The sequence below is a fragment of the Phocoena phocoena genome, chromosome 14 (assembly GCF_963924675.1).
Source record: "Phocoena phocoena chromosome 14, mPhoPho1.1, whole genome shotgun sequence".
Lineage (NCBI taxonomy): Eukaryota > Metazoa > Chordata > Mammalia > Artiodactyla > Phocoenidae > Phocoena > Phocoena phocoena.
In genome coordinates, this window is record NC_089232.1 from 41,913,336 (window position 1) to 41,936,763 (window position 23,428).

Sequence of the window (23,428 nt, forward strand, 5' to 3'; positions counted from 1 at the left end):
AAAAAATGTTCCAGCAAATAAATAATGTTCCTTCAAAGCAACTACTTTAAAAATGTTCCACTTTTGGAACAAATGGAAAGACAGACAATGCATCAAAGACATAGAATATACAAAGAAAAAGTTAAACGACACTTTTGGAAATGAAAAATACAATGACAAAAAGAATTTTTTTAATTCATGATTGGGCTCAGTATGATTATAGAGATAACACATGAAAGAGTCACTGAACTTTAGGATGGATCAATAAAAATGTATCCAACCTGAAAAACAGCAAGATAGAGTATGGAAAAATTGAACAGAGTCTCAGGATCCTGTAGGCAATAACAAAACATTTAACACTCATGATATTGGAGTTCCAGAGGTAGAGAGGTAAGAGTGTGCTGCTGAAAAAATATTTGATAAATAATGGCTGAAATGTCCCAAATTTTATATATACATAAACCTACAGTTCAGTGAATCCCCATGGGGATAAACTCAAAGAAATCAATACCAGACACATATAATCAAACTACTGAAAGCGAAAACAAAGAAAAACCTTGAAAGGCGCTGGAGTAAAAAATAAATTAACTGCAGGGTAAAATGACTCAAATTACTGTGGATTTCTCATCGAAACCCTGAAGACCAGAAGGAAGAGTCACAACATGTTTGAAGTGCTGAAAAGAACAGTCAATCCAGTATCCAGCAAAAATATCCTTCTGGAATTAAAGCTAAATAAAGACATTCTCAAGTGAAGAATAACTAAGAGTAGCCACAGCCAGCAGATCTGCTATATAAGAATTGCTAAAGAAATATTCAGAAAAGAAAAGAAAATCATACAAGGAAATGTGAGCTATCAGGAATAAAAGAAGAGAAAAAAATGGTAAATATTGGGAAAATGTAATGGATTACGCTTTCCTTCAGTTAAAATGTGTTTGATAGTTAAAGCAAAAATTATAATATGGTCTGGGGGAATTTAAGTTAATATAGATGTAATATATGACAACTAAAACGTATCAGAATTCGTGGGATTCTGTCAGAGAAGGACTTAGAAACAAATTTAGTATTGAACACTTATACTACAAAAGAAGAAAGATTCAAATAAGTAAGTTTCCACCTAAGGGAATTAGGGGGAAAAAAGGGCAAACTAAACCCAAAACAAATGGAAGGAAGGAGATAAAAAAGAAAAAAAAAAACAAACTGGTGAGATTGAAAACAGAAAAATACAGTAAATCCCCAAAACCAAGAGCTGTTTCTTTGAAATGATCAATAAAATTTACAAACCCATTGTCAAGACTAACAAAAAAGAAAAGCAAAAAAAGAGAAAAATGATCCATATAAGGAATGAAAAAGGAGTATCACTATAGAAACTGCTAACATTAAAAGTATAATAAACTAATACTATGAACAACTCTATACATAGAAATTTGACAACTTAGATGGAATGGAACAATTGCTTAAAATTCACAAACTACTAAAAGTTACCTGATATGAAGCAAATAACCAAACAAGTCCCAGGTGAAATCAAGTTCTAAACAAAGAAACAAACAAACATCCTTTGGAAAAAGGTATCTCTAACCCCAGATGGCTTCACTGTAGAATTCTACAAAACACATGAAAAACAAGTAACATCAATTCTATATATTCACTTCCAGAAAGCAAAAAAGGAGGGAATAATTCACAACTCATTTTATGAAACCAGCATTACCCTAAAACCAAAACCAAAACCAAACAAAGACAGTAGGGGGACAAAAAAAGAAAGAAAGAAAAAGAAAACTATAGACCAATATCCTCCCCTCATAATGCTGATGCAAAAGAAAAAAAAAAAGAAATCAATGTCATCCACCATATTAAGAATCTAAAAAAGAAAAACCAAATGATCCTATCAATTGATGCAGAAAAAGTATTTGACAAAATTCGATACCCATTCAGGATAAAAACTCTCAGTATAGTGAGGAGTGCTTCCTCAATTTGAAAAAGAATACTACAAACAACCTATAGCTAACATTATACTAAGTGATGAGGGCTGAATGCTTTCTCCCTTAAACTGGGAATAGTCAAGGACGTCCACTCTCACCATTCCTACTCAATAAAGTGCTGGAAGTCCTAGCCAGTGCAAGGAGTCAGGAAACAAAAAGTACACAGATTCGAAAGGAAGAAATAAAGTGATCCCTACTTGCAGATGACAAGATGACAAGATTATCTATATAGAAAATTCCAAAGAATCTGAAAAAAAAAAAAATCCTAGGACTAATAAGTAAATTTACCAAGATGATAGGACGTATAGTCAACAAGCAAAAATCAACTGTATTTTTATATACTAATAATGTACAATTGGAAACCAAAATTACAAAAGCAATACCATTTTTAATAGCATCAAAAATTTAAAAAGAAAAAGAGAAAAACTTACATATATACCTAAAAGTACATGTACAGGACCAATATGCCAAAAGCCAAAATGCTGATGAAAGCAATCAAAGACCTAAAGAAGTGGAGAGAGATACTCTATTTGTGGATTGAAGAATCAACATTAAAAATGTCAATTCTTCAAAATTTTGTCTCTGACAAAAGAGAGGCAAAAATATTATTGAAAACAAACACACAATATACAACTTTGGCAGAAAATGCAAAAAGGAAAACAGTAGGCTTCAAGGGGGAGGTGAACTTAAATTAAACACTATTTGAATACGTAGAAACTCGAGATAGAATGCAGGTCATAAACAAAACAAGCAAGACAATATTGGTATTGATTTCCATGCTTGGGTTCCAAGACTATGACATATAAAAATTCTGATTTTTCTTTACATTTACTACTAAAAAATCACCACGCACAATTTTTAAAATGAGTTCTTGTACAGTTGGGGAAGAAAGATCTTATTCTCTATAATGCTGTTAAGTCCCCTCCAAATATAAATCATTTCTTATTAATTGCTTATTCAACTCTGTAGCTTATTAATTATTGTAGCATAATCAGTTATCTTCAACTGTTTTAGTAACAGGATGTTTCTTGGCAGCCTGATACAAAGAACAGATCAAAGCAGAAATGCTCAGGTTGAAACATGGGTGGAGTGACCACAGCCCCTACTCCTTTCACCTGTATACCTGGGTTCCATAAAGACCAGTGTGAAGACCTACTGGTGATTGATTTGTCATTTCCTGACTGTTTATAATACCTCTAGTTATATTTGTAACATGTTCTTATTGAACACCTGCTAGATTTTCTTTCTTCTCTAAGAAAAATGAACAGTAGCATTCTGGTCATATTGAATTCTATGATTACATTTTCACTTGGCTTTATTAACCTTTTGTCATTACATAATGTCCTTGTTTAGTTCACTTAATAATTTTTACTACGGAATATAAAACAATTTAAGAAATGCTTATCTTACTCTTTGCTTACACGTGCATTAAAAAACTTGATCTTTTAGTGTCTTTATATTTTATTGTATTAGGTATTTCTCTTTTGGCAAGTGATTATGGGGTTTTTGTCAATGACATTCTTTAATAGGGGATTTCAGACAGTTTTTATCTAATGTAGTAATTGGCAATTGAATTATAATACAACACTGTACATTTATATTATTGTTATTCTTTTTTGCTCTCCTTCACTGATTACTTACTGGTTGTGGTACATATTACATATGTTATCTTATAATAGACTACCTTTCAATCCATTTATCTATTTCTTAAACACTCTTCACACTGATATACCCTAATTCAGATGTTTTCATTATTATTAACTAAACATTTCGAGCTTGCTTAAAGAGTTGATATGTACCAACCTTTCCGTTTAACTCTTAACCCTATATTTCCTAACCACAGTTCTTTAATCTACTTTAGAAATGTGAATTGCATTATAAAATTATATTCGTAAGTCCAGTTTTTACTAAACTTTTTACTTTGTGTCATCAAATCTTTTTGTAATTCATTTATTCCTTGGAAGTCTTTTTCACTTATATACTTTCAAGTCTACTTTATCTTTGTGGTAATCTGTTATAAAATGATTTCAGATTTCCTAAGTCCTCAAATGTTTCCTTCTCTCTTAAGAGGCATTGAGTTTGGCCAGATAGTGTATTGGAATGATAGCCATATTTCTCTTAGCTATTATGAATTTATTCTATTGTTAGTCTATGAATTACGGGCTGAAGTATTTCCTGAACTCCCTCCCTGAAATGATATTATACATTCTGCATTTCAAGCTTAACAAGCCACTATGTAAGAACTTTGGCTCCACCCTCACTTTTTGATACACTTGCTAATATTCATGCTGAAATTAGGTTTCAAATAAGGGAAATCTTTCTTATATCTTTCAGTATGGTCTCTGTTTTGAAAGTCTTTACCTTTTCATGTAATGTTATAATCCAAAACTATACTACATAAAAAGATAACAGAACCATTACTTTTTCTTCTTGATGTTCTCTTTACATCATTTTTCTGTGCCTTACATTTATTTTGCTTGCTCATTAGTAGTATAGCTAATTCTTTGCTCAGCTGGGTCAATTCTTTCCTTACACCTCTATCCATGTTTCAATATCTCTCACCATCTTTCAGGATCTCACAGATTTTTCAGGGTCAGAAAGAACTTAAAAGCCCTTCCCCGAATAAAAACCTCTTATTTTTAAGACAGATTCCATAATGCATTCCATTTACATTAAACTAGTTAATTTCAGAACATTTGTACTTGGTCAAAAGCTTTCTGATGAAGTAGTAATTCTGATACTATAGAAGTCTTACAATGTTTTTCTTCCCCTTTCCATCACATAGCAACAGTGGTCTATTAGGTACACAACTTTGTTTTGCTTTCTTTTCATTTGTTTTGAAGTGTATTGTGTGGAGATTTTTTAATGGGTTTTACTACTTTTCCTTCTACCACCCTCCTAACACTTTATAAGACAGAAGGTTTACATAACTAATACTTCAGGCCCAATTGTAATACTCACATATGACACTGGAGATATATGTTAGAACTGTAACACATGATCTTTTAATAAAAACAAGATCAAGTATAATGAACAGCATTTTTCTTCACATTCTCCAGAAACTGAAATTAATAACTGTATATCACCATAAGCACTCAATAACATGTATTCTAAAGTAATATATTTTGTTCATTCTTTTCCTTGCTATGTATATACTCCCAAGAAAAAAGTATCATAGCATAAAAACTAGCTTTGCAATATCTAATAACTATCTCCATTAAAAACACTTAAAGATTTGCCTCTTCGTGAAATGTTATATTTCTTTCATAAAATCATCTATAGGTACATAATAAATTACTACTGTGTAATAATATCTTGGCAAAACTGAATACTTTTTCAAAAACTATACTTCTATTATATATAAAATATTGTGGCATCTGAACAAATTCTATAAAGAAACATACTCTTTATCAATATTTCACTTATCCAAGTATTTATTTTTGTTTATTTTACTCTTAAAAAGACCTAGTTTTCTAAATACTGTATCTTTAAATTATTATCCAGGATTTCACTGGTGGCGCAGGGGTTAAAAATCCGCCTGCCAATGCAGGGGACATGAGTTCGAACCCTGGTCCGGGAAGATCCCACATGCCGCAGAGCAATTAAGCTCGTGCACCACAGCTACGGAGCCTGCACTCTAGAGCCTGCGAGCCACAACTACTGAGGCTGTGTGCCACAACTACTGAAGCCCGCACACCTAGAGCCCATGCTCTGCAACAAAGACAAGCCACTGCAATGAGAAGCCCACGCACAGGAACAGAGTAGGCCCCACTCACCATGACTATAGAAAGCCTGTACAGTAACGAAGACCCAATGCAGCCAAAAAATTAATTAATTTAAAAAATTATTATCCAATGTAAAAAGACATGGTCAAAAATAATTCAACAGATAAAGGAGCAAGATAAAAACCAACCAGACCTAACAAATGAAGAGGAAATAGGCAGTCTACCTGAAAAAGAATTCAGAATAATGATAGTAAAGATGATCCAAAATCTTGAAAAAAGAACAGAGAAAATGCAAGAAACATTTAACAAGGACCTAGAAGAACTAAAGATGAAACAAGCAATGATGAACAACACAATAAATGAAATTAAAAATACTCTAGATGGGATCAATAGCAGAATAACTGAGGCAGAAAAACGGATAAGTGACCTGGAAGATAAAATAGTGGAAATAACTACTGCAGAGCAGAATAAAGAAAAAACAATGAAAAGAACTGAGGACAGTCTCAGAGACTTCTGGGACAACATTAAATGCACCAACATTCGAATTACAGGGGTTCCAGAAGAAGAAGAGAAAAAGAAAGGGACTGAGAAAATATTTGTAGAGATTATAGTTGAAAACTTCCCTAATATGGGAAAGGAAATAGTTAATCAAGTCCAGGAGGCACAGAGAGCCCCATACAGGATAAATCCAAGGAGAAATACGCCAAGACACATATTAATCAAACTGTCAAAAATTAAATACAAAGAAAACATATTAAAAGCATCAAGGGAAAAACAACAAATAACACACAAGGGAATCCCAATAAGGTTAACAGCTGATCTTTCAGCAGAAACTCTGCAAACCAGAAGGGACTGGCTGGACATATTTAAAGTGATGAAGGAGAAAAACCTGCAACCTAGATTACTCTACCCAGAAAGGATCTCATTCAGATTTGATGGAGAAATTAAAACCTTTATAGACAAGCAAAAGCTGAGAGAGTTCAGCACCACCAAACCAGCTTTACAACAAATGCTAAAGGAACTTCTCTAGGCAAGAAACACAAGAGAAGGAAAAGATCTACAATAACGAACCCAAAACAATTAAGAAAATGGGAATAGGAACATACATGTTGATAATTACCTTAAATGTAAATGGACTAAATGCTCCCACCAAAAGACACAGATTGGCTGAATGGATACAAAAACAAGACCCATATATATGCTGTCTACAAGAGACCCACTTCAGACCTAGAGACACATACAGACTGAAAGTAAGGGGATGGAAAAAGATAGTCCACACAAATGGAAACCAAAAGAAAGCTGGAGTAGCAATTCTCATATCAGACAAAAGAGACTTTAAAATAAAGACTACTGGAAGAGACAAAGAAGGACACTACATAATGATCAAGGGATCAATCCAAGAGGAAGATATAACAATTGTAAATATTTATGCACCCAACATAGGAGCACCTCAATACATAAGGCAAATACTAACAGCCATAAAAGGGGAAATCGACAGTAACACATTCATGGTAGGGGACTTTAACACCCCACTTTCACCAATGGACAGATCATCCAAAATGAAAATAAATAAACACAAGCTTTAAATGATACATTAAACAAGATGGACTTAATAGATATTTATAGGACATTCCATCCAAAAACAACAGAATACACATTTTTCTCAAGTGCTCATGGAACATTCTCCAGGATAGATCATACCTTGGCTCACAAATCAAGCCTTGGTAAATTTAAGAAAATTGAAATTGTATCAAGTATCTTTTCCGACCACAACACTATGAGACTAGATATCAATTACAGGGAAAGATCTGTAAAAAATACAAACACATGGAGGCTAAACAATACACTACTTAATAACAAAGTGATCACTGAAGAAATCAAAGAGGAAATCAAAAAATACCTAGAAACAAATGACAATGGAGACACGACAACCCAAAACCTATGGGATGCAGCAAAAGCAGTTCTAAGAGGGAATATTATAGCAATAGAATCCTACCTTAAGAAACAGGAAACATCTCGAATAAAGAACCTAACCTTACACCTAAAGCAATTAGAGAAAGAAGAACAAAAAAACCCCAAAGTTAGCAGAAGGAAAGAAATCATAAAAATCACATCAGAAATAAATGAAAAAGAAATGAAGGAAACAATAGCAAGATCAACAAAACTAAAAGCTGGTTCTTTGAGAAGGTAAACAAAATTGATAAACCATTAGCCAGACTCATCAAGAAAAAAAGGGAAAAGACTCAAATCAATAGAATTAGAAATGAAAAAGAAGAAGTAACAACTGACACTGCAGAAATACAAAAGATCATGAGAGATTACTACAAGCAACTCTATGCCAATAAAATGGACAACCTGGAAGAAATAGACAAATTCTTAGAAATGCACAACCTGTCAAGACTGAATCAGGAAGAAATAGAAAACATGAACAGACCAATCACAAGCACTGAAATTGAAACTGTGATTAAAAATCTTCCAACAAACAAAAGCCCAGGACCAGTTGGCTTCACATGCGAATTCTATCAAACATTTAGAGAAGAGCTAACACCTACCCTTCTCAAACTCTTCCAAAATATAGCAGAGGGAGGAACACTCCCAAACTCATTCTACGAGGCCACCATCACCCTGATACCAAAACCAGACAAGGATGTCACAAAGAAAGAAAACTACAGGCCAATAACACTGATGAACAGAGATGCAAAAACCCTCAACAAAATACTAGCAAACAGAATCCAACAGCACATTAAAAGGATCATACACCATGATCAAGTGGGGTTTATTCCAGGAATGCAAGGATTCTTCAATATATGCAAATCAATCAACGTGATACACCATATTAACAAATTGAAGGAGAAAAACCATATGATCATCTCAATAGATGCAGAGAAAGCTTTTGACAAATTCAACACCCATTTATGATAAAAACCCTCCAGAAAGTAGGCATAGAGGGAACTGACCTCAGCATAATAAAGGCCATATATTACAAACCCACAGCCAAAATCGTCCTCAATGGTGAAAAACTGAAAGCATTTTCACCAAGAACAGGAATAAGACAAGGTTGCCCATTCTCACCACTCTCATTCAACATAGTTTTGGAAGTTTTAGCCACAGTAATCAGAGAATAAAAGGAATCCAAATCAGAAAAGAAGAAGTAAAGCTGTCACTGTTTGCAGATGACATGATACTATACATAGAGAATCCTAAAGATGCTACCAGAAAACTACTAGAGCTAATCAATGAATTTGGTAAAGTAGCAGGATACAAAATTAATGCACAGAAATCTCTGGCATTCCTATACACTAATGATGAAAAATCTGAAAGTGAAATCAAGAAAACACTCCCATTTACCATTGCACCAAAAAGAATAAAATATCTAGGAATATACCTACCTAAGGAGACAAAAGACCTGTATGCAGAAAATTATAAGACACTGATGAAAGAAATTAAAGATGATACAAATAGATGGAGAGATATACCATGTTCTTGGATTGGAAGAATCAACACTGTGAAAATGACTCTACTACCCAAAGCAATCTAGAGATTCAGTGCAATCCCTATCAAACTACCACTGGCATTTTTCACAGAACTAGAACAAAAAATTTCACAATTTGTATGGAAACACAAAAGACCCCGAATAGCCAAAGCAATCTTGAGAACGAAAAACGGTGCTGGAGGAATCAGGCTCCCTGGCTTCATACTATACTACAAAGCTACAGTAATCAAGACAGTATGGTACTGGCACAAAAACAGAAATATAGATCAATGGAACAGGATAGAAAGCCCAGAGATAAACCCACGCACCTATGGTCACCTTATATTTGATAAAGGAGGCAGGAATGTACAGTGGAGAAAGGACAGCCTCTTCAATAAGTAGTGCTGGGAAAACTGGACAGGTACATGTAAAAGTATGAGATTAGATCACTCCCTAGCACCATACACAAAAATAAGCTCAAAATGGATTAAAGACCTAAATGTAAGGCCAGAAACTATCAAACTCTTAGAGGAAAACATAGGCAGAACACTCTATGACATAAATCACAGCAAGATCCTTTTTGACCCACCTCCTAGAGAAATGGAAATAAAAACAAAAATAAACAAATGGGACCTAATCAAACTTCAAAGCTTTTGCACAGCAAAGGAAACCATAAACAAGACCAAGACAACCCTCAGAATGGGAGAAAATATTTGCAAATGAAGCAACTGACAAAGGATTAATCTCCAAAATTTATAAGCAGCTCATGCAGCTCAATAACAAAAAAACAAACAGCCCAGTCCAAAAATGGGCAGAACACCTAAATAGACATTTCTCCAAAGAAGATATACAGACTGCCAACAAACACATGAAAGAATGTTCAACATCATTAATCATTAGAGAAATGCAAATCAAAACTACAATGAGATATCATCTCACACCAGTCAGAATGGCCATCATCAAAAAATCTAGAAACAATAAATGCTGGAGAGGGTGTGGAGAAAAGGGAACACTTTTGCACTGCTGGTGGGAATGTGAATTGGTACAGCCACTATGGAGAACAGTACGGAGGTTCCTTAAAAAACTGCAAATAGAACTACCATATGACCCAGCAATCCCACTACTGGGCATATACCCTGAGAAAAACATAATTCAGAAAGAGTCATGTACCAAAATGTTCACTGCAGCTCTATTTACAATAGCCCGGAGATGGAAACAACCTAAGTGCCCATCATCGGATGAATGGATAAAGAAGATGTGGCACATATATACAATGGAATATTATTCAGCCATAAAAAGAAACGAAACTGAGCTATTTGTAATGAGGTGGATAGACCCAGAGTCTGTCATACAGAGTGAAGTAAGTCAGAAAGAGAAAGACAAATACCGTATGCTAACACATATATATGGAATTTAAGAAAAAAAACGTCATGAAGAACTTAGGGGTAAGACAGGAATAAAGACACAGACCTACTGGAGAACGGACTTGAGGATATGGGGAGGGGGAAGGGTGAGCTGTGACAGGGCAAGAGAGAGTCATGGACATATACACACTGACAAACGTAAGGTAGATAGCTAGTGGGAAGCAGCCGCATGGCACAGGGATATCGGCTCGGTGCTTTGTGACCGCCTGGAGGGGTGGGATAGGGAGAGTGGGAGGGAGGGAGAGGCAAGAGGGAAGAGATATGGGAACATATGTATATGTATAACTGATTCACTTTGTTATAAAGCAGAAACTAACACACCATTGTAAAGCAATTATACCCCAGTAAAGGTGCTAAAAAACAAAAAAAAAGATGTGGCACATATATACAATGGAATATTACTCAGCCATAAAAAGAAACAAAATTGAGCTATTTGTAATGAGGTGGATAGACCTAGAGTCTGTCATACAGAGTGAAGTCAGAAAGAGAAAGACAAATACCGTATGCTAACACATATATATGGAATTTAAGAAAAAAAAATGTCATGAAGGACATAGGGGTAAGATAGGAATAAAGACGCAGACCTACTGGAGAACGGACTTGAGGATATGGGGAGGGGGAAGGGTGAGCTGTGACAGGGCGAGAGAGAGGCATGGACATATACACACTAACAAACATAAGGTAGATAGCTAGTAGGAAGCAGCCACATGGCACAGGGATATCGGCTAGGTGCTTTGTGACCACCTGGAGGGGTGGGATAGGGAAGGTGGGAGGGAGGGAGACGCAAGAGGGAAGAGATATGGGAACATATGTATATGTATAACTGATTCACTTTGTTATAAAGCAGAAACTAACACACCATTGTAAAGCAATTATACCCCAATAAAGATGTAAAAAAAGAAAAGAAAAGAATATCTATAAAAATATTTTTACATGATGCTTATTAAAACTGTATCATAGGGATTTAGAGGCTTCTTCTGATCTTCCTGTTGGTTATTAGCCTTAAAACAAATGCATAAAATCCCTATAAACTAAATAAATTTACTCATTTTTTAAAAAGCAGAAAAACCTACCAAATCTTTATCATCAGTTTGTATGCACTGTTGACTCTTCTTACTTTTTTCATAAAAATATTGTTTGATCTAGGTATAGTACATTTTTTAGTGTATGTATTTTTTCTAGTTCTTAACACTAGACTTGCTATAAATATCAGATGGTCTTTCAAAGATTTTGTGAACTTAATATTAAAAACGTATCACAGATGATCTACACCTCACGTCGTCAGTCTGAATGAAAATGACACCATTATCAGCATCATCACTAACATATTTCTTACATTAGCTGCCAATACTATCAATTAGATATTTCACTGTTATTTTAGAAATGAGCATGTCACAAGCATGTCATTTGCCACTATTTTCTCTGGCTAGTAATAAATTCAAAGTGTTCTTTGACAAAGGACATCAATCAGGAGAGCAAAGAAACCTGAGTTCAAATGTAGATGGAGGCAATTATTAAAACTATAGCATAGAGACAAATTGCTTACCATTCTTAAGCCTCAATAACTCCCTTATCAAGCTGCTGAGAGGATTAAATGAAATAATGCATATAAAGCATTTAACACAGAGCATGGCACACACTAAGTAAAAGATTTTAGCAGCAGTTGATGATGATGTTGATGATGATTTCCTAAAAAAGATTTCAAGAACCATCCCTAGCAGTATGCCCCAGACACACTTGACTCATCTCCTACACTTTACCGGAGATTCTTGCTTTCATTCCTTTTCACTGTTCTATGTCCTATGTTCATAGCCTCCATAGTGAGGCTTTGGTAACATTACCTCTAAGAACTTCATTAGGTAGCACTCAGAACACCTACAATGGACACTGTGCCCTCCATGAGCCTCTTTCACACATGTTGTAGCTTCTGATTGCTCTTGCTTGATATAAATTTGCGGGAAGCTGCCTTTACTCCACACTAAGCATAGGAGAGAAAAATGGCCAGTGTCTCTGGGGAATAATTAACAAAAGACAGTTTGTTTCATCTTCATGATAAAATACAGCATCCCTATTAAAAGGCAAATTCATCATTCCCAAAAGTTAAATAGAATGACACTTTAAAAGTAATTCCAGCTGATTAAATTTAGGGTTCTGAAAAAAATTTTAATTCATGAATATACTCTGAATCTTTCATTTGATTTTAAAATGTATAAATGTTCATTTAACTTTGAGCCCTTGCCTCTCAGTGTTCTATTCTGAGCTAGTCAAACAAGTGGTAGCAGGCATGCTGGGCTCAATAATACTGCCTCTCATATTTAAATACTCTTTTTCACTTGGATTGCAAATTAAAGACAGTCTCCTGAACACTGACACATTTTCAATGATTGATTTTGCAAAACGTGTTGATTTTTCCTACACTGTTTTGCCTCTGTGTATGTCAACTTTGGCCTTCTTTTCTTGCTCCTTTGCAGTGCTGCTGTCTCTTTGAAGCCATTGTCTGCCTGATATGAAAAATGTACATTAAACCTCACGACTAATTACATACATAGAAAATTCCTGATCTCAAATATAAAACACCCATGCCCAGAAACTATAACAAAAGCTTCTGACTATGTACAAAACTCTTAATCAAACCTTTCATTCACTCGGATTAAAAGAAATTCCAATAATTTATTTTCTGTTAAAGTTGTCTTTATATCCTTTGAAAAGTGGATTTCTTATGCATGTTACATGCCTATAAGTCAATCCATTTAACATTAAACCCCACCTATTTCCTCCACAAAAGTTTATACTTGCTGTTAGGTCTACTTCAATTAAGTGCTACTCAGTAGAATTGTTTCATTCTAAACACAAAACTATTTAGTCTTAATATAATGTCCTTTTCTTTTTTTTAACTCTCTCTGCACTAAGCATTAGCAAAGTAGACTTTCCCCAATAAATCCTATAATCTATGGATTAAGTACATGGCTTCTTGTATTTAAAAAACATACTTGGAAAGAGAATGAACAGAAACTTCTTTCCCCTCGAATTCCCCAAAATATACAAAACAATGTCTCTAAATCTAAAAGGACAGTGCCTCACACACACGCTGCATGTTAATAGTATATAGAGAACAAAATTTCATCTCAGATAACCTAATTGTTGGGAAACTTATTTTTCCTGAACAGACTAGTCTTAGAGTTAATTTAACCAATCGTTTTTTTTTAAGCTATTGTATGCAAGGCCTTGTCTAAGCACTCTGAGAGAATACCTGCAAGGAGTTTAGAATCTAGTGTTGATGGACGGTGAACAGTATACAAATGGCAATCATATGAAACAAGATAAGCACTGAGAAAGGGCACACTACAGGAAGGAACAAAGACAGTGTGAGAAAAGTTGTGGCTACTCCCCTGCCTGGCTCGTTAGCATGTTAGAATTTTCATAAGGCCTACCAGCCATCATTCGTTTCCACCAGCGATCCTAGCAACAGACTCCCCTAGCTCTCGGTCTACCGAATCTAGGTACCCTACTCGATTATGCTGTTGCTTGCCTTTTTGTAAGAACAACTCTCTTCTGTCTCTAGTTGTTGTTCATCTCATGCAGTTACCAAGTGCAGTAAATGCATCACATGCCACCACACGACTATTTTGGGAAACCCTGCATTGACTACCAGTGTACCAACTGGCTAGTGCAACCCTGGGTATGAAATTTTAGTTGCTTGAAAATGATGTTTCAGAATGGAAAGATGAAAGGAGGAGGAGAAGGGAAGTAGCCACACTCCTCTTCAGAAATGGCCACGATACCTAAGCAGAGCAAGTCGGAGTAAGGTCTGCACATGAGCCAAAGCTTAGAATTTCATTGCCTTTGTTGGCTCACGTCACTTCTTTAATTAATGTCACTTTCTCTGGTTTAATATCAGAGCAAGTGACAAGAGTGCTTCTGGATGAATTGTGTTTTCTGAGGACTGTATGGCATACTCTCCCGCAGTCTGACAGAGGGACGTGCCAGTTTTACTTGGCAGTTACAATGCACCAGCTTTAGTTTTAGTAGTTTAATTTGTGGCAGTTATATGTTTTGAATACGTTGAAGTATTCACAATGGTCTCATGGAATCTGCTCCATAGATAAAGTTTACACAGTGGAAAAGAAAAAGCAATGGCTATTAAGGTGATTATGAAAAAGCTTCTCTTGGCCACAGCTGGTCTTACAGGCATTCCTGTAAATTTAAGAGCATTTAGGGGATATGATTAGAGTGATCACAAGGAATGATGCCCTTTTTTTTTTTTTGCCCAGTTCTGTAGCTGGTGTGAGACGATCATAAGGAATATGATATTTAGAACTCAATTTTATGCAAAATCCATTATTCAAGAAGTGAAGTTTATATACATGATAGACATGCAATGAAATAAATGTTAGAATAGGAAGCTTTGTTACTTATGCATTAAGTTGGTTCTAACATTTTGGTAAACTAACTTTTTATTGATATAAAATTCAGAAGAATTTCTGCATTGAGGAGAAGGGACTAAACTTTTTCCCTTGGTTTGTTAAAGATCTGTCTGTTTCAGGCTGAAGTAATCTGAAGGTTTTTTATTTAGTTTTTCCTTCATCTCCTTTATACACTTTTGTGAAGTGTCATCAGCTCAGGGTGAGAGCTGCCACCAAGGAGTTCCAAACTTTACCTGCCCTTTCTAAATGTAGGGTTCTTTACTGCAGCAGGTTGAAGATCTGGCTTTGAATGCACCTGGCTCTGCTGGAGAACAGAAATATTCATCTCCACTGAATGCATGCTGCTCAAGTGCTGGAGGCCCTTGCGGGAGACTAACTCTCATTGGACACTTCATTACAATACTTTCTCTTCCCTACATGAAGTAGTAATTCTCATTCACCAAAGACAGAATTTTGCCTGACACAGCCACAGGAGCTCCTGTTTGACTTTCGAAATTAATCAACCTCGAAGCTGGAGTAGAAATGGCATGTCCTTTAACCTTAAGCACAAAAAGCTCTCAACAGACTGCAGTTTTTATATCCCTGGATGGGAGTTTGGGCCCCTGATACTTAAACTTGATGCACATACTGGGTTTCTGGCATGCTTTTGCCCACATCCATCTGCTAGGCTGGCACTGTGCCCATTCAGAAGGTGTGATGCCAGTTTCAATAGGGCATAGGTGCCAATCAAAGATGGGTTTGGAGGGGCAGCATGCAGAACTCAGCAAAAGTCAGCTCTTCTGCCAGAAGATCCTCCTGTTATCATATAATGCCAATGAAGGGCCACATGCTTCATTGCCTGAGATCACATTGCATCTGTAGATGTTCCTGGCCTTCAATGGATGTCTTTCTACGGAACCTTTTTCCTCAAGTATTACTTGATTGGAGATGTTAAAGAAAAGTCTACCTGACTAAATGAAGTCCACCTCTTTAAAAGAAACAATGGAAATCTTCAACAATTTTCTTGAAATAATTGCTAAGTTTTGTGTCTTTCCTCCTAAAATACCCTTTCACATAGAATACTGCATAGCGTATTCAGTTCACATAATGGAGTTATAAGGGACAAACTTTCTGAAGTACCACTAACTGCAAAACTATGTAAGCAGTATAAGACCCACAAACACTTTGAATCATTGTTAAATGTGGACGGTAGACAAATTTTTATCATCCAAATAGCTAATTTCTAGTGAATTCTTCCATTTAGAGCTTTAGAGTTTCTTAATTTTCTTTTCATTTATTTTATAAACATAGATATTCCTGTTTCTTAAAAGAAGGACCATACTTCCTACTCTTCTTCCATATCTAAAGAAAAAAAAAAAACCCTAAAACACTTCAGAAGCAAAAGTCTATCCTTATTTCATAAGGAAGCCAGAAGCTCCCGAAAGCTGGGAGTTTTTTTATTGTGTGGCAATAGAGGTGAACTCATTTCATGAAGAAGACATTCCCCTATAGCAAACAGGTTTCAAATTTAAAAACCTTGACCACTGTAAAGTTATAAGATAGTAACAGGTGCAGTGAAAGAGACATAATATATAAATTATTGAAGAACAGAGCAGTTTGTAAATCTTCCCTTAAGGCAAAAGAGTTTGAGAGTAAAAATGTTGAAAATGAAGACCCACAATATAAAATATGTTAAAAAGAAGATCAGACACTTACAAAAATGAAAGAGATAAGAAAAGGCTAAGTAAGCCCTAGAAGAACACTCTCTTTTTATACAAAGAATCCAAACTTTTGCAGATACTTAGATTTCTTAACTGATAAGTAAATGAACACTCTATTAAAACTCAAAATTAATAGCCGATGGACAGCACATACAAAATTAAAATACAACTTCTAGGGACTTTAAATATTCTTGTGAGAGGTACATCAAGTTTATTAAACTCACAAAATCCCAAGTGATCTCTTCCTCTCTTGAGGTAGTATCACCTACTACCTCTTACACCTTCATCTGAGAACTAATTTATCTTATATACTATAGTTTCTAGTACAAGTTATCCTTATTTCATATTTATTTCCTTCTTCTTTTCACCCACACAGTATCATCTGCAAACTTTCCTAGTAACAACTGTGGTTCCTAGTAAGCACTGTATCAGATAAGACTAACTGCTTATCTCAAGGCCTTCTCTATAAAACACTGCCAAAATAACATTTAACACAGCAGTATATAATGAGCAATATATGTCTCAGTAACTCTACTTTGTTGCTAGCATTATCATTAGGCTCCTCCGAACACTACTCTGCATACCTTAAAAATCAATCCATTCCAGCTCACTAGAAAGTACAATAAGTAAAAACCATACATGTATAAATAACCTTTTCTATTTCTTCATAAATAGAAGTCTGTTTCATCAATAAAATATGTGTTAAACTTCGATAATTTCTAAAACTCATAGTCATCCTATCCTCTTCCCCCTGCCCTACCACCCCTCCCAAAAAAAAAAGATTTCTTCTGTTTCTAAAGAGAAAAATTGAGCTGATCTGAGAGGATTACCCAAAAAATGCATGGCAGTCACTTGAAGTCTAAACATTTATCCATGAAAAAATGATTGATCTTAATGCTTCAAGAGGGCTAATTTTAGTTATAATAACATATTATTTAGAAAAGATAATGCTATTGATTTATTGTCAGTAAAGCATATATAGATTTTTTTAGATGACATCATGAGAGTTAATTTGTCTCAGTTTTTCTTGTGACTAAGAGTACACCTCTAAGGTTACAGGCTGGAGTTAAGGGTAACATCTACAATTATGGAAGAGAATAAAGCAACTGGCTTGTGTGGATTAAGCAGCCCAATCTATCTCCATCTCTCAGGCAAATAACCGTTGAACATCTAGTCTGTGCTTGATATTCCAAAGATGCTAAATTGTCATGGTTATGCTCAAAATCAAAAAACTAAAACTTACACAGATAAATCATTTCCACTTGTACTAATATAAGAAGACTTCATGAGTACATGAAGAATTTGGCTGAAATTTATTACCTGTAATTCTGTTTTTCTAGATTTTTTTTTTTTTTTTTTTTTTTTTTTTGTGGTACGCAGGCCTCTCACTGTTGTGGCCTCTCCCGTTGCAGAACACAGGCTCCGGATGCACAGGCTCAGCGGCCATGGCTCACGGGCCTAGCCGCTCCGCGGCATGTGGGATCTTCCTGGACCGGGGCACGAACCCGTGTCCCCTGCATTGGCAGGCGGACTCTCACCCACTGCACCACCAGGGAAGCCCTGTTTTTCTAGATTTTTGACTAATTTCTGAAACACGGTATCTTTCATATCTGAAATATAAGATGACAGCTTAAATGAGAACTTTTCACTATGTCATCATGGCTACTATTGTAAATTTTAGTGGGAAAAATAGATAGAGGTTGGTAAGTAAAATGTCATTCCACTGACATTCTCTTATGTTCTTAGTTTTACCACATTTAGTAGCTAAATCCATCACAGTCCATGGCAGGACAAATGGAAAAACCCTGCAGTAGATGTCTTTGTCATCATCCTAATCTCCTGCGGCACCAGACACTGAATTTAGAGTTCAACTATCACTGAGAATGGGAAATTCTAAATAAATAAATAAATTAGATTGAACTGCTTATCGAGTTCCAAGTTCTTTAAAAACCTTATCTTATTTAATCATCACTATTATTATTACCCCTAACATACAGAATAGAAACAAAGACTCGTGGATAGGTGAAAGTCACTCAAGTTTGCAAAAGGCTTAGTCAGGTCAGAATTCAACCCAAATTTGCCTAACACCAAAGCCCATGCTTTTATTTGTGCAATTCTCCCTTAGTTTGTTTGGTTCTATGTTATACCTAGCACTAAAGTAGAATTTAAACTCTTAGTCTCTCCTGAAATTTTATAAATTTTTTTCACTTATTTGATCTCCTGAAATTTTATAAATTTTTTTCACTTATTTGATCCCAAAAATAGCAATTTTTTCCACCCCCTAAACCAGTTTCCATTCTCCCTTTTCCCCTCCTCTCTTTTCATATACAAAGAAAGAACTCTGTCTTGTATTCAGACTTTTCTTTTCCTTCTTATTACTATTTCTATTAATGCTACAAGCACATTATTTCTCCAAGTCAAGAGTAAATATAAAATATTTCTGCCCCTTCCCCTTTTCTTCTTGCTGACTACTGAAAGGCCTTGGATACTGATCTCAAAGCTCGAGGACAGTTGTACACACACAATGAGTTAGACACAGCGGTTAGCTTCTTCTCAGCCTTTGGTAACAAATGCTGATGAAGTGTCTGCTGAAAGAGTATATCTGGCAAATATGATGCTTAAAAAGAATGTAGCTGGACACAAAGGAAACCTGAATTTACCTACTTCTTCATTTATATACAGGAAGTGATGAGAACCATGGTAAAATGCAAAAACATGATATAATTTCATATGGACTTGCTTAGCTTTGAAAATAAGTAAAAGCTAATTTTAATGAAGTTGTTGCTGATGGCAACTCACTGAAGAGCTGATTTTATGATTTATGAATGCCACTTTTGATAGAACAATAACAACACTTGGAACACACAGCTTTATTATATATTCTGAAGTATGGAGACTTTTCCTCAAAACAGCTAAACATTTCTTTAAAGTCCTTCCCCCAACGTGTGCACTTGCTTATATTTCCAGGATCCAGGTTCTGAAATTCAGATAGTAGGGGATATTTCATAACATATGAAACCTTGAAAATTGTTGCAAAATAAATCTTACTGAGAAAAAAATAAGTAAAAAAATATGTGCAGTACTTGGACTGAAAGAAGCAAAGATTTTTCTGTATTTAACTAGGGACAAATAAATCACATGCCTAAGCAAATAAATTCCTTTTTCACAACAGGAACCACACAAGTAGTGAGTATGTATACGCATATATGTATATGTGTATAGACATATAATTTAAGTTTAAACATGCACTTAAACTTAAATACATATAACACATATAATATGTACATCTAAAAAAGAGACAAGTAAGATCATCACAATCAATGCTTTTCTGTAGTTCTTTGAAATTACTCAAATAATTCAAACATTAGAAAACTGAAAGTATAACTGATAAGCTGTGCAATCCAAGGCTATAGCTCAGCCACATCAGAAATAATTTATTCAACTCCATTTCTCTGACCTTGAGTCAAGACAATGTACTAGAGATCCTTACTCTCTGCCATACAAGAGAATTCACTAATTCAGAGTCTCAACCAACACTTATTCTACAAAGAATTCGATTCTCTGTAGATCCCAAGTACTCTCAGGGTCTTTATCTGCACCATCTAATGTGGTAGCCACTACCTATATGTAGCTATTGAGCCCCTGAAATATGACTAGACAAATCCTGGATTTTAAAGACTTTAAAAAAGTGAAATATTTCCTTTATGTTGGAATTATAATACTTTAGATATATTGTATTTAATAATACATACTATTTAATTAAATTTCACTTGTTTCTTTTTACTTTTTTTTTAATGTGGCTCCTAGAAAATTTTACTTTACATACATGGCTTGTATTACATTTTTATTGAACAGTGCTGTCTGTGTCACTCAATCTAGTACTTAGAATCATAGCATTTTTCAAGGAAGTTCAAATCCTTTAAGTGGGGAAGCTGTTCTTTATTTAACCCATACAATAATTTTGTGTTGGTCTTATCTTTCCAACTAGATTAGACACTCAGGTGATTAATAAGTTACTTATTAACTGGATTTCATCCATTTGTTCAAAACTACAATCTTAATTTTATCAGAAGAGAAGCATTATCCTTCATGATCCATGAAACATGTTTGTGTGACAAGGGTGGCAGAATATGCCACCCTAAAATATGCCTCTTTGGCATAAGGATTATTTTGAACTAAAGGCATTTGAAAAATAGCAAATGTAGGGAGAGGCTTCCTCTGAACTCCCTTTATTTGCCTAAAGACAGAGCCTCCAAAAAAAAAAAAAAACTCCACTGTTTTAAATTCCCTCCAGGAGCGCTTCATTAACCAGGAAAGACTGACTCATCACAGAAGAGATGAGAAGTTGACACCACTCCCAAACTTTGTTATAAACTATCATAGCCCACATCTACTCTTCTAAGGGCTATTAATCTTTCCTAAAAATCATTTACTCTCCCTTAAGTGGCCTGTATCCCGTCTCCCCTTCCCTTATTAAGACGGTATATAAGCTCTCAAATCTCACCGTATTTTAGGGTATTTATTCACTTTTTTTCCCTGATATTACTGTGCATGTAACATTAAAAAAATTAATAAATTTGTATACCTTTTCTCCTGTTAATCTGCCTGTTGTCAGTTTATTTCATAAACCCAGGTATCCAGCTTAAGAAAGTAGAGGGAAAGTCCTTCCTTCCCTACACTTTGAAATGTTTAGTGAGGAACCTAAGATTCCTCCAATGAAGGTCTTTTACCAACTTCTTAAATTCCTACAGACACACATATAATGAGTCAATATATTTAGAAGAACTGCTCCTTGAGGGCATTTTTTTTTTTTTGCGGTATGCGGGCCTCTCACTGTGTGGCCTCTCCCGTTGCGGAGCACAGGCCCCGGACGCGCAGGCTCAGCGGCCATGGCTCACGGGCCCAGCCGCTCCGCGGCATGTGGGATCTTCCCGGACCAGGGCACGAATCCGCGTGCCCTGCATCCGCAGGCGGACTCTCAACCACTGTGCCACCAGGGAAGCCCAAGGGCATATTTTTAATCACTAATATTTATCTTATTTATTCATTAAATCTGATCTTCTAATGGATATTTCTTGATCATTAAACTACAGATGCAAGGTAGCCCTGAATAATCCTTTTAAAGTCAGTGTAATTTTAAAATGTAGTGTAAAAGTATACTCAACTCAGGTTCCTTACCTGTACCAAAGAACACAAAAACTAAATGAGTGTCTAATTTCTTAATTATCCCAAGATGGGGGCTTCCCTGGAGGCGCAGTGGTTAAGAATCTGCCTGCCAATGCAGGGGACACGGGTTCAAGCCCTGGTCTGGGAAGATCCCACATGCCGCGGAGGAACTAAGCCCGTGCACCACAACTACTGAGCCTGCGCTCTAGAGCCCGCGAGCCACAACTATTAGCCCGAGTGCCACAACTACTGAAGCCCGCGCTCCTAGAGCCTATGCTCCACAACGAGAAGCCACAGCAATGAGAACCCTGCACACCGCAACGAAGAGTGGCCCCCCTTCGCCGCAACTAGAGAAAGGCCGTGCACAGCAACAAAGAACCAATGCAACCAAAAATAAAAAATAGTAAATAAAATAAATTAATTAAAAGAAAAAAAAACAGGGGCTTCCCTGGTGGCGCAGTGGTTGGGAGTCCGCCTGCCGATGCAGGGGACACGGGTTTGTGCCCCCATCCGGGAGGATCCCACATGCCGCGGAGCGGCTGGGCCCGTAAGCCATGGCCGCTGAGCCTGCGCGTCCGGAGCCTGTGCTCCGCAATGGGAGAGGCCCCAACAGTGAGAGGCCCGCGTACCGCAAAAAAAAAACAAAAAACAAAAAAAACCAATTATCCCAAGATGGCATGTAACTAGTACCATTCCAGATGTACAGGAGAGAAGTTAATTCATTCCATGCAATAGATGCCTTGAGGTATGAAGGCCCAGTTCTCTAGTGAGGCCTAGTTAAGAAATGACCAGAACCTTGTACTACTTAAATATTAATGATTAAGATTCACAAATGGAAAGTGTTTGTATTCATACAGTTGCATTCTCTGAGCTGTAAAAAGCAATGTTTCCAGGAAAACACTCGAAAAAGAACATTAACATTTTGTCTGGCAGACTGTGTAATTATGCTCTGAAAAGACTTCTAAGAGTCATTCAGAAAAACATGGACAACAAGCACTGGGGTCAGTCATGTCTTGAACCCTGACATTCTACTAAACATTATCTTCATACTACTTAGAAAAGTACATTTATGGATTATATCTTATTTCAAAGTTTCAATTCTCAAAATATTATTAAGAAGTCACAGGTATAGTCACATATATCAGAATATTTGGTGATTTATACTTTACCTAAATATATCAAACCAAATCCTCCAGAGCCAATCATCTTGCCCAGCACCCACTGTTTTCCTTCCACATCATCCAGGACCTTGCCTTCTGGAAGTGGAACAGGAAGTCTGTATTTCTCTTTTCTTCTTGGTGGCATCACTTCTGTTGGCAGAAGGGGTGAGATAGTGATTAAAGATAAAAACAACAACTAAGAAAACTCCAGTTAAAATACATTTCTCAAAATGTCTTCTATGGGGCACTTTCCCAGGTTCCCAGAAATTAGGATTCTGGAGTCAACTGGGTTTAGGAAAGCCCACACATTTTATCCAAATTGGAGATTCACCAACATTACAATATTGAAATCTAAGAGGCACTGATGTTAAAAAAACAAACAAACCTGCTGAACCTCACTTA

At 35.8% G+C, this 23,428-nt stretch overlaps 1 protein-coding gene across 1 annotated transcript in view; it reads right to left on the minus strand.

Moving 5' to 3' along the window:
- The window catches only part of VRK2 (VRK serine/threonine kinase 2), a 94,457-nt gene extending 71,286 nt beyond the window's left edge, over positions 1 to 23,171 (minus strand). Inside the window, exon 1 of the mRNA XM_065890617.1 lies at positions 23,036 to 23,171. Coding sequence (XP_065746689.1) covers positions 23,036 to 23,171 — 136 coding nt within the window. The remainder of the gene's footprint in view (positions 1 to 23,035) is intronic.
- Positions 23,172 to 23,428: the final 257 nt, after the last annotated feature.